This window comes from Hesperophylax consimilis, chromosome 2 (genome assembly GCF_061612785.1).
Source record: "Hesperophylax consimilis isolate HC1 chromosome 2, BYU_Hcon_1.0, whole genome shotgun sequence".
NCBI classification, from domain to species: Eukaryota; Metazoa; Arthropoda; class Insecta; order Trichoptera; family Limnephilidae; genus Hesperophylax; species Hesperophylax consimilis.
Window position 1 is genome coordinate 6,948,477 of NC_142837.1, and position 13,923 is coordinate 6,962,399.

A 13,923-nucleotide genomic window follows, 5' to 3' on the forward strand; every position below is an offset into this window, starting at 1 on the left:
AAATATGCTACAAAAATTGGCGGAACCCATTTTCGTGTTGCGGGTGTAGTTTTAATTAAAATTGGTTACTTGCACAAGAATTTACTAACCTAAACTGGTTTTGCGTTCAGAATGTAAAGAAAAACTTACAGTTGTGGATTCATCTGAAGACGCTATTTGAAGTAAACCATTCTCGTGTTAAAAGTGAAGTTATGAAATTCTAGTTACTGTGAAAAGATATTAAAAAAATCTAAATCCTGTGAAAAAATGGGTGCAAGTTAATTCAAGTTGGGAATTTGTGCAGGGGTTAACTCTTAAGTAAAAAACAGTTTTTTAATGTAATAATATAATTTCAGTTGTGGATTCACCTGCTGACGCATTTGAAACGTAAACATCATCAGGTTTTAAGTGCAGATATAAAATCTAAAATGCAAATTGTCTGCTAAAGAAAATTGTGAGAATATTTTTATGTGCTAGGTGTAGTTTAAATCAAAACAGGTACTCGCACAAAGATGCAACCATAACTTAAAAGCAGTTTTGTCTTCCGAATGATGTGACGAAATTTATTCTTGTTTCACACTATATTCTGCAAAATTCCAAAGAAAGCCGTTTAGTTTTTCCACGTGCAACGATTATTTAAGCTCGTGGATTTTTATGCAGAATTACTAACCATAGGATATGGTTTTGTTCAGAAAGGGCTCAAATAATTAAGCGATATTACAGGATACTGCGAACAAAGGCTTCATATTGTAATTTCGTTAGTAAATGATCTCGCATTACAAAGAACAAATCCAAGTATTTAATTTTTTGTCAGATATGTAAAATTCGCCATTAGATAGATTTTAAATATCTATTCAAATTCTGTCAAATGATAGTTTACTAATTCAATAATTCAAATATTACAGTAGTTAACATGGTTTCTCTTATAATTTAGGACTTTTAATATGGGTTATTAATAATGTAAAATTTATATTGCGGACTCATCTTTAGACGAAATTCAATGGAAATCATTATCGCGTTCCAATTGCATACATAAACATAAAATTTTTATTATTCTAAGAATTCCTGTGGTACGTAACGCTAGATCTATACTTGATAAAAGGAGGCTGAAATAATATATCGAGGATACTGACATCCCACCAAAAGTGCGGCCCGCGGGTGATACTACGATCATCCAAATGGCCCACGACAGCGAAAAGGTTCCCCACTCCTGATTTGCGAATGACAAAAAAAAAAAGTAATGATATTGTGATCGCTAAATTGAACCGTTTGGGGCTATACTTTGTCCAATAGATCAATGCCTGTATGCCAATTTTTTTTATAAAAAAGAAAAAGGTTCCAGGGTTTCGAATAACCCGACAATATTTCAAAATCTCCTACTACTACCCCAGTAAGCGGAAAAGTTACTTGTGTTATTATGGAGGACTTAGCCAATCAAGGAATTGAACATACTGCGCCTGGGTGGGACCCAACGCGATTTCAACTCAGCCAACGACCGGTTTTCAATTTATAATTTGAAATAAAATCCACTTTGATATTCTGTCCAACCATAACTAAATCGTCATTTAACATACGCCAGATTCACACACCAATCATTATTGCATACATTTTATATGAGTTGGAATACAAACAATAATATTCAGTCGAAGGCAAACTATTAAAAAACATATTAAGGTACTTATATTTAGTCGTCAATAATATGTTATCGATTAAAAAGAGAATGGAAGTCAAGGACAAACCGAAAGAGTAGTTAATGGTAGTTATACCATGCAACTAAATATACTACGATAAAAATAATAAATCACAATTATAAAGGAAATGAAAATACAATTGAATTTAGTATTTTAATCTTCTAATGGAAAGTAAATAGATTACTAACTCGTTCTGATGTTAAAAGCTATGGACGGTATGCCTCTTTATTCTTAAACCTGCGTATAGTTCGTAATATTCACAATGTGTTTATACAGGTTCAATCAATGTGATTTATGTGTTTACGGTATTATGATGACTAGACGAGCCTCGTCATGGAACATAAAATAAAATAACGTATGGTTATAAATGTATCACAAATAAAAGTTTTAATTCATTCTCGAGTTGTTTTAAGGTATTAAAAATAAAATTTAAAAAAAAACTTTAGAAAAAGTGTACTGTACTGTATTGTACAAGTATACAGAAATTACAATAGGTATAGTTTATAGGAACAACCAATTTCTTACAGCTAACCCAATTCACATCTAGATGTAGAATGATGTTCTCGCTTTACCCGCGTAACGTAGTCCTTAAAAGGGCTTTTTAATTCCTGACGTTTCAGACAGATCTCACTGTCCATCTTCAGGGGCCTTATGTCCTGAATTTTGTCTCAAACTGAACGCTTTCGCGTGTCTGTTCGGTTCACTTGTATCTTGATTTCTGGACCGAACAGACACGCTAAAGCGTTCAGTTTGAGACAAAATTCAGGAAATAAGGCCTCTGAAGATGGACAGTGAGATCTGTCTAAAACGTCAGGAATTAAAAAAGTCTTTTTAAGAACTACGTTACGCGGGTAAACCGAGAACATCATTCTACATATATATAGACAAAGCTATTTAATTCATGTAAGTATCAATTTAAGGTGTATTGAAAATTGTTTAAAAGGAATATTTTTAGCAATGTTTTAAATCGGGATATATCGTGTAAACTTTAATAGTGATGTAGTAAGATAATTTTTGAAGAATTGTTTTGTTTGTGTGTTGTGTTGATAATTTTTCTGTAAAGCTTGTCGCGTGCATATGTTTTGATTTAGTTTATGCTTAGTTAAAACTTGTCTGGAGATAACCGCACCAATAGGCACAGCTTCATTATGTATATGTGATTGTCAGAAGTTTCAGTTTTTTTAAATGTAGGGATTACATGAATCCAGATAACCGAAATTTTGTGGTTTAAAACGTATTACGTATTTTATTGAATAAACGTATCCATTATAAGCAGAGATCACTGAATTGACATTAATATTTTTATATCTGAAAAAAGGAGAAGCAATTGACTTTTGCTACTATTTTTGATACATTAATTCTGTATATATGTATTTTATTTTATATTTTATTATAATATACTAGCAACCCGCCCTGTTTTTTTACGGGTGCCTATAATTAAAATATAATATAAATTACGGCTAATACTAGCCGTAAATTAGCCGTAAATTTAAAATATTAATCTTGAATTAGACTACACTGCCGGTACCTACGGAATGTCTTTAAGTTTACAGCTGTTTTTTTTCACTTAACAGATTTCGATGAGAAGTTGCACGCAAAAGTGCCACATATAGTAGTCCGTGTGAAAAACACTCAAAACTCAAATCTAAACCTGTAAAATATCTTTAATATCGAGAACAGTGTCTGTAGAGTAGTATGCTTGCCTCGGTGCATTTCGGTGCCTACTTGTTCGTTAGTGGGTGAAAAACTTGCTCTCTCCTTAAACCAAGGTATTGTCTTACATCTTTTGTTATTAATAATTTCGGATATACATTGTCGACCAATTCTTGAAGCTCGTTTATTAAAACGCAAAAATTTTCACTGTCAAGATTAATTCTTCCATTTTCTTGTGGTAGCTGCCAGTAACCAATTTTGAACAACAGCTCTGAAAATATGATTTGATATTTTCACGGTTAAAAGTATTATAGTGAAAACTTTGTTCTGTTTTAATACTTCGACGGAAGTTTTATTCAACGTAGTAGCTTAATTCCAAACTATTAATGAGCAGTCACGCATCAATTTTCCGGTAGTGCTTTGTTTAAAAATACTACAAACGCTGTTAGTTTCGCAAGTAGTATTGTTTAGCGTAAATGTGTACGCGTGTACGGTTCGGCCTCCTTCCGAAAGTGTAACTGAAATGCCAGATGATGCGACGGCTAATACAATTTTACGAGTGATGAACCACATAGACCCTCCCAAGGCCACCCGTTTTTTTAACTTCAAGAAACTATCAATCTATCCATTTTATAAATGGAATGAGGCTTCCCGCGACGTCACAGCACATTCAAATAATTATAAGTGATGTTAGAAAGTCCCAATATAAAAAAAAAACATTGGATTAGAATTGACATCACGGACTTTTTGAAGGGAAAATGATTAATGGAATTGACATCGCGGACAAATCTTATAATAAGAGTTCCGAAAAAATTTATACTTTTGAAAATATTACTTCACTTTTGAAATCTATCGTAATCATAAAATACAAAGGATAATTTTTTTCATAAACAGTTATAACTCTTCAACCGTAAGCTCTAATTGCATGAAATTCATAAAAGTTTTATGTGTGGAAATTAAATTAGGTACTAGAGAAATAAGAGGATAATATTTCTCTGCATGTCATTCACCTTAATAATAAAATCCCCCATACTGCATCGGAGCTGCAGATCTAATAACCAGATTAATATTTTTCTATTTCATTTGGTGATTTTACGCTGAACGTAGCTTGATCGGTACCTTTATTTATATATTCAATAGAGCGTTTGATTTATTTAACAGAACTCAATACTGATGTGAGCAACGAAAATTTTTATAGGTAGTGAGTTATAGGGAAAGACCCACCGGTTGTCGATTTTATGGATTTTTCAAGTTGTTATATCTTCTACGATATCGTTAAAACAATTTTAAATTAGTTTTAAAGCCAAATGCAACTAATTTGATCAATTGGGTAGGGATTAAAACTATATCGGTCAAAGAAGATTCTTGATTATTTTTTGCTGCATGTAATTTTAAATCTATGAAATTTTCAATTAAACTCTAGGCTGTACAGGGAAATTTCGATCTACATTAAATGCCTGGTGTAATTAACATATTGAATTGGATAAGGATCAATGTTTTATTGTTCAAAATAGCTTCCTAAATAACCCATTATACATGCAAAAGATAAAAATGATTACTGTGGGTTATCCTTAGTACATAGACGTATACCAATGAAAATTTTTCTGTAGGCCGTTTTAAGATATACAATTTCGTAATTCATTATTTTGATTTAGGTATCTCATAAGGTTTGGCCATTTACAAATGTAAGGACTTATTACAAAACATCGATTATTTATACTTTATGTAAATATATTATGCATGTATTTTATGTATAAACCTTTCGTAAAAAAATCTCTAAATAATAGTTAAAACTCTATCAAAATCCGTTGCCTACTTTTCGCACAAACAGACAGACGCAGATAGCGACTTTATTTTATACTACTTAGAGATATATATTTTCATATAGTTGTATTTACCGCAGTGAACAAGTTTGACTGTTCGCCGTTATTATTATGGAAGTTAACATTAATTTTTATAAGTGTAGCTTGCACTAAAAAAAAATCAGAACTTGTGTTTCTTTGTGTGGAGTGATCGATTTTGTGATAGCAGTCATTTTGCTATTAAATTGATAGACAAGTCTTGTTAACATATTTATTAAAGTCGTCAATATATTCGCTGCATTCAAATAACCAAGCGATATCAAAAACATGGAATATTCTGTGTCAGTAATAATAAGTCCGTTGATGTACGTAAGGAAGAAGAGAGCCCCAATACCTAATGCTTTCTTGTAGCACACTCTAGCTAATAATTATCTATTTGGATTCTACCAAGTACTGTATCATTTTTCGTCAATATTTGATATTTGCAATATTAAATTTATCGATTTCAAAATTTAGCGAGTTCGCTCCTTGTTTCTGGTAGGAGAGTTCTGAGGGTCGGAGTTGTGTCATGAGGGCAACAAGGGTCACCGGAGGATAGAAATGACGGTGAACTAAATAAGTCGATACTGTCTCAATGGTGTCCAAAATTTAATTTAATACATCTATATATCTTTTAATTTTTTATCTATCTAATCATTTATCTTTTCTATATATCTTTTTATTTATATCTGTGATTCTATATAAATTCGCATTATCTAAAATTAGATCAAACTCCCGCCACCTCGGAACAGGCTCAGCCTAGTGAGGTGGATTATACCAAAAAAAAATGTATGTTAATTTATTGGTTAATAAATAATAAAAAGAAATAAAAAAATGATAATCAATAACGCAAAAAACGCACCATTGAATCGTTCAAACATTTTTTTAAAACGATTTATTTTTTTAATAAAAAGAAGTGCACTTTACTCCAGAAAACTTTTTATGTTTGCAATTTATTTGTTATATATTATGTAGGATACAAAATTCTAGTAACATCGTTGCCATGCATGTCTCATTCCATATACATTTAAAAAGGGGAATAAGTTATTACTTCAATAAGTTGTGGAATAAGGTAAATTTTCACAAACTTTTTTAAGTTAATCCGGATATTGACAAATTGTGCTTTTTCTTGTGATTTTTTCCGGATTTACGTGTTAATATCTTGTTACTTAAATTTCTTTAATAATTATAACCTAGAGTCACACTAATTTATTAAAGTTGATATTTGTTGATTTCATATCGACCGGAATGAAAATGATATAGTGTTGATTATTTTCACGGTTTGAAACATCTATGATCGTTTTATAAACGATCGTTTTATAACATACACAGTTTTGAACGTTAACCGCTAGGTGAACTTGTTTTGCTCCGTCAAAAATTTAAAAAAAACTTATAGTAAAATAACTTTAACCAGTAAACCACAGTGAATAAGTAACTAAACAACATTGCCTCTTGGCACTATTCTAACAATCTTTGAATCTTCACCCATTAAAGTGGAAATAAGTGTGAAAGTGAAATACGTAACGTCAAACGTCAAACGTGTTATTGTTTATTTGTTCGAAATCTAACATTGAATTAAACTATTTTTGTCCCACGAAAATAATTTAACAACATAAACCTAAACATTAAATAATTATAAACATTTTAAAGTGCAATATATCGTGAACGATGAAAAAAATAATTTTTAAATAAAATTCCTACCCAATACACTGGATTTAAGAAACGGGTAATTCTACGAAAAGTGAGTCATTATAAAATTCAGTTTCTGGGATTATAATAATCACAAATACTCATTTACTCCTGCTCAAAAAATAATACTAATAAAAAATATTAATAATGGAATGCAAATCCTGCAACACTGAGATATTCGATAACGAAAATCTATTATGTAAGACGTGCAATAAGAACTTTCACTTTACATGTTGTCATATATCCGAGAGCAATTTTCGTAAATTGAATAAACAAAATAAAAATGCTTTTACCTGCACTATTTGCAAAGAAGCTAAAAAAAAATCTTCACTAAAAACAGAAACCCTGTCATCTGTGAACGTGATGACATCTGTGAACGATACTGAACAACAGTATGATATATTGAAATCCATAACAAACCAACTAAACGAAAACTTTCAAACTTTCCAAGAGATGTCTCTTAATATCTACTCACTACTAGAAAATTTTCAACGTGAAATCATAACTAGGATTTCAAACATAGACAAAAATATTAATGAAATTAAATCAATGGAGAATTACATAAACTACGTAAAACTTACATCAACCAGCAATACTCAACCGCCCTCGTCTGCAGACCAAGGTACGGTTCCCGAGGGAGTGAAAACAATGTTGAGAGGTCCGCCTTTGGAGGAAGAAAAAGAAATAAACGTTATGATATTTGGTGACGAACAGGGTAAACGACTGAGGAGAAAAATTGAAAAACAAATACCGATTCGTGCAAAATGCTGTAGTCACATTTATCCGGATGCTACGATTGATAATTTTATGTCAAATGTGCTTCATGAAAGCAAAAACTTAACGAAAACGGATACCGTTATTCTGTGCCCAGGTAAACAAGATAAATCGCCGACAAATCTGTTAAGTAATCTCCACTATATAATACAAAATCTTAAACACACAAACATCGTTATACACCCAGTCACAGAAAACAGATACCTTAATGTGCCCAAGCTGAATTATGAAATTAAAAAAATAGTTCTAATGTTTAAACATGCTAGTTTCACTGACCAAATAGCATACCATGAAATAAAAAATATAAAATATAAAATCGCCCTGAAAGTACATTAAACAGCAAATACACGCAGACTCCAAAAAACTGGGATCCGGAAGCAGAGAACGGAAACAACATAATCAGGTAGACGAGAAGGAAACAAAAATAAAGAAACACATTAGAATTTAAAAAATGAACCAATATAAACCTCCCTATACTTCAAAAGGTCAAACTTCTCTGTCATTCATGTACCATGTAAGAAGTTTAAAAGGTAAAATTGAAGATATAGAATGTCTACTTAAATCCACAAATTCCAGTTTCAATATTATTCTGATGAGTGAAACATGGCTGAAAGAAGGGGAAGTAAAGTACGTAAATCTAGAAGGTTACCGGCATGAAGCATCCTGCCGCCCACAAGGAGCTGGAGGTGGAGTGTCAATATTTATCAAAGATACCATGGACTTTAATGTAATCAACAACGTGTATGACTCCGACAACAACTTCCTGTGGATACATATAAACAAACTTAATTTAAACATAGGTGTAGTGTATAAAAAGCCTAGTACTAATTATTAAGACTTTTTGGATAAACTTAGCCCCCAACTTGAAGCACACAAAAGATGTATTATTTTTGGAGATTTTAATATAAATCTACTTGACTCAACAAATACTCAAACACGTAAGTACACAGACACAATAAGATTAAATAATTATACCATCCTGAACAAAATAAACAACAAACACGCGACACGCATTACAGATAATACTAACACAATCATTGATCATATACTCACCGACATAAAACTAGAATACTCATTAACGAACTGTGATAATTCAATATCCGACCACAATATTTTACTCCTTGATGTAATTCACACATATACTAAAAACACATCTATAAAGTCGTCCCGAAAATATACACATATTGATTTTGATAATCTAAAGAATGATATCATCCAAAATCCCTTTCATCTTAACATGAATAACGACTCGGTATTAAACTATGACAATCTTTTAAACTACCTCAAAAATAAAATTAATTATAATAGCATCACTAAAATTAGCACAAAAAACATAAATAACCCAGACTGGATAACCAAAGACCTTATAAAATTAATCAACAAAAGAAACAGATTACACCTGAAACTAAAAAAACAACCAAACAACACATTATTGAAAACAGAATTCCTAGTAGTAAGAAATAATATTACTAAGAAAAAACGAAACTTAAAACAAAAACACTACGGTGATCTTTTTAAAAAATGCGAAAATAACAGTAAAAAAACCTGGAAGTTAATAAACAGCATTATATAAAACCAATCGAATACTTTGAATACTTTTTGTAATAAATTAATCATTAACAACGAAATAATCACAAACAACGTAGAGATATGCGACCACTTAAACAATTTCTTTTGTAACATTGGCTCCTCCTTAGCTAATAATATACACAACAAAATCACACACAATCTAGCCAATGAAATAACATTAGTGCATGATAGCATGGAATCATTATATCTTCAACCTACCACGGAATTAGAAATAAGTAAAATAATAAAATCCTTAAAACTAAATGCAAGCGCTGGCTGGTTATGATACACTCAAATGTAAGACAGTTCTAAGTCTCTCCACAGAATTGGTTCCTATTTTATCAAAGTTAATTAATCAGTGTCTTAAAGAGGGAACTTTTCCAGATAGTTGCAAAATTGCTAAGGTAATACCGATTCACAAAGGTGGGTCCAAAACGAATACCTCAAATTACAGACCCATTTCTATCTTACCAATCTTATCTAAAATCTTTGAACGTGTAATCTACGATAGATTAAACAACTTTCTATCAAAAAAATCGTTCTTATATAAAAAACAATATGGCTTTAGGAAAAAATCAAACACACTTGCGGCAGTAAATGACTTAATCAGTAAACTTAGAAGCAGCATTGATGGTGGAAATTATATTTTATCTATACTAATTGACCTTCAAAAAGCCTTCGATACAGTAATCCATGACATACTTCTCAAGAAACTCGAGAAAATTGGTGTAGTTGGTCCTGCTCTTAATCTATTCAAATCATATCTTAGCAACAGAAAGCAATTCGTTAGCATCAATAATCAAAATAGCAACCACCTACCAATAAACTACGGAGTTCCGCAAGGATCCATACTAGGACCACTTCTGTTCCAAATTTATATAAATGATATCTCCCAATTAGATTTAAACGGTGATATTTTTTTATATGCAGATGATACTGCAATTTTCTACTGGGGTAAAGATTTAAACATCTTACTAGAAAATGCACAGAGTGACTTAGACAAAATTAACAGTTGGCTCCAATCAAATATATTAACAATGAATGTTAAAAAAACAGGATACATGATTTTAAGCTCAACTCGTAAAATAATTCCTCCTCATGTACCCTTAAAAATTGAAAATAACAACCTGCAAATCCTGATACAGGAGAAATATCTTGGGCTGTGCATTGATAAACACCTAACTTTTAAACAGCATATTCAAGATATTAAAGATAAAATCACCCCCTTAATTAACGTATTCAGCCGGATATCATATCTGTTACCAAATAAAATTAAAAAAGGTTTATATTATAGCCTCGTACACTCACATTTAAACTACTTGGTTGAAATCTGGGGAAATACATGTGAAACATATATAAACGAACTACAGGTAACACAAAACAAAGTAATCAAAAAACTATTTCACTTCAAATCTAGAACATCAACAAAAAAATTATACATGGAAACAAAACTATTAAAATTAAGAAAATTATATGAATATAATACATGTCTTCTTATTTACAAAATAAATAATAAACTCATACATACAAATACAGTACTCATTATGGCAAGCAATCCATTGGTTACGAGGGAAGCAACATATACAATTGCCTCCCAGACGAAATTAAAAATGAAAAAAGTATAGGTACATTTAAAAAAAAATTGCTCAGTTTTATGCTCAATCAACAAAACAATGAAAGTGAATAATATCAGTGTGTAATATATTTATGTGTAATATATATGTTATTTCTAGTTAAATAAGTGAAAAATGTAATTTTCTTTAATCTAGAATAAAAAAAATAAAAAAAAATAAAAAAAAACATGCACAATTTGATAATTATTAACTCAGAAATTGAGAGTTAGAAGGAAAACGTTCATTTTAACAAACAACAACATTTTAACAAAAAAACGACTGGAATTCCTTATTATAATTTAGTTTGTTTGCTTGTTACAGCTACGGAAGCCCGTGTCGACGCTGTCCATCTCGGGCGGGGCCGCGTGCGCGGGAGGCGGGGGCGGGGGCGGGGGCGTCATGAAGGCCGAGGCGGGCAACCCGGCCGAGGAGGCGGGCATCGCGCTGGTGGGCGTGCACTCCGAGTACCCGCGCTACGCCGAGGAGCGCGCGCTGGGCGGCGGCGTGTACAAGGGCGCCGCGGGCCCACGCCACAAGCCCAACATCGGCTACCGGCTCGGACGCCGGAAGGCTCTCTTCGAGAAGCGGAAGCGCATCAGCGACTATGCGCTAGTCATGGGCATGTTCGGGATCATCGTCATGGTCATCGAGAACGAGCTGTCCAGCGCTGGTGTTTATACTAAGGTATGTCCAATTTTATCTATTTTTATAAGACGTATCGGCTAAGATCGTGGTGTACTAGAGAATAAGACCATTCGTGAGTTGCATGCTACTGACATTGCAAGTAACACGCTACGCGAGTTGCATTCACATATTCGTTTGACAGAAATGACGTCCAAACATAATTTGAACGTTAATTTTATTCTGGAGGTTGGAAAATATCATTGTTTACCGGAAAAAGTATGACTCGTATGTTAGAAGGGATTTAGTCGCGAATGTTTGGATTGAGGTTGGAAATAAAAATCAGTTTGTCATCAACAACAACAATCATCACAAGTCTGACGTTTGTCATTTCGCTCCCTATTAATCTTATATGTTCTTCTAAAAATATCGACCCTTATCCTAAAATTTTAATACCAGCTGATAATATTCATAGAAGTGCATTAAAATACGAAAGTGAGTGTTTGTCTGGAGTGTAAAAAGTGCTAAATCTAGAGTTTTAGTTATTCTTCAAAAATCTTCAAGCTACCCACAGTATTGTAATCTATTGCAGCCGCAAGCCAAACATAAGATGGATACAACATGCAAATATTGCGTTAAGCAGCTGAAACTGGCTGAGTGTATAAAGTGTTCAACCTGCAAATGCACCATCCATTTCGAATGCGCTGATATTTCGGCAAGTGTTTTTAAACTCATGTCGCAAGGTAAAAAGGATGCGTGGAAGTGCAATAATTGTATCCAAACCCTGGACATTTTAGATACCCAATCCTGCTCCTCAGATCAAAGCAACGTACTCCTAACTGTTGAGATCAGAAAAATGGCACTACAAATAGAAAAAATGAGCAGTAAAATGGCGGAATTCGAAAAAGTCATCATTTATAATAATAATGTAATGGAAGATTTTTCAAGTAATATGAAATCTATAAACGAAAAATTAGCTAAAATTGATAAGCTAGAAATGGAGGTCTCAGAATTAAAACAAACAGTTTACATGTTAGAGAGGGGAAACGACGAAAGGGACCAGGAACTTCTATCCAACAATATAGAAATACATGGAATGCCTGAGACCACCAACGAGAATCTACCTACCATGATGTCGAATATCGCGACAGTCATTGGATGCCCTCTCCATCAAAGCGACATTGAATACGTTAGCAGAATCAGTAAGCGCCATCGTACACAAACCACGACAGATGGACGTCCGGGTAACATAATCGCCAAATTCACCTCCCGCAAGAAGAAGGACGAAATTGTCGCAGCCATCAAGAAAAGAAAAGGAATCACTACCAAGGCCATCGGGATGGTTGGAGCTGACCAGAGGATCTTCGTCAACGACCATCTCACGCGGAAGAATAAATCTACATTGAGGTGCGCTAAAGCCTTTAAAAACGAAAACAACTATCAGTTTTTATGGATAAGAAGTGCAAAAATCTACCTACGGAAAAACGAAACATCACCACCCATACACGTTTCATGCGAATGACAGCTAAAAAACCTTATCTAACTACCATTGCAATGTTAAACCACCTATCCTCTCATAACTACTATTTTTTTCGTATTTTTTTCATAATTTTTTCAACATCACCCTTTTTACATTAACCCCACATGCTAATAATTACACTAACTGCTCACTACTACATTCTATAATATACTCACTCACTTTAATTGATAATAATAGTATGTTGTGCTTTGCTAAGCCCAGTGGACTCATGACTAATAACATAACTCTAGAATATAATATTCTTAAAATATATTCTACAGAAACCGAACATAATAATGTAATTACCGTAAATTCTCAATGCATGATTCATTAATAATTTTTTATCAAAATTCAAGAGGTTTGCGCTCGAAAACACTGGAATTTCATCAAAATATACTGCTCAATAATTATGACTTGATCTTCATTACCGAAAGTTGGTTGGTTGATAGTATCCGAGATGAGGAATTATTCGATAATCGCTATTCTGTTTACAGAAATGATAGGGATATACACCGCACTAGCAAATCAACTGGCGGAGGCGTACTCATAGGAATTAAAAAAGAATTTTTTGTTACCCCTCGCTCTTGGAAATCAGACGCTGAGGATATCTGGATAACTGTCAATACATCAAAATCGAATCGTCATTGTTATAATATTCATATGTGCTGCGTGTATTTACCTTGCGTCGGTCCAAAATTAACATCATCAGAAAGATTAGCATTATTTACTAGTCATACCAATACTATTTCTGACTTAACAATCCGTTTTCCCAATGACAAGTTTTTAATCATTGGCGACTATAACATGCCCAATATTGAATGGAATAATCAACAAATGCCAAGTAATAGAGATCAATGCGCACTCGCGTTACTTAACTGCTTATCTTTTGCAAATTTAACCCAATTTAACCATTTACCTAACAAATACGGTCGAATTTTGGACCTCGTCTTTTGTAACACTTCAGTTAATGTGTC

At 32.8% G+C, this 13,923-nt stretch overlaps 1 protein-coding gene across 1 annotated transcript in view; it reads left to right on the forward strand.

Annotated features, from left to right (window-relative positions):
• Positions 1-13,923, forward strand: part of SK (small conductance calcium-activated potassium channel) — a 695,575-nt gene that overhangs the window by 514,990 nt on the left and 166,662 nt on the right. The window contains exon 7 of the mRNA XM_089640922.1: positions 11,131-11,493. Within this exon, the coding sequence (XP_089497048.1) occupies positions 11,131-11,493 (363 nt within the window). The remainder of the gene's footprint in view (positions 1-11,130; positions 11,494-13,923) is intronic.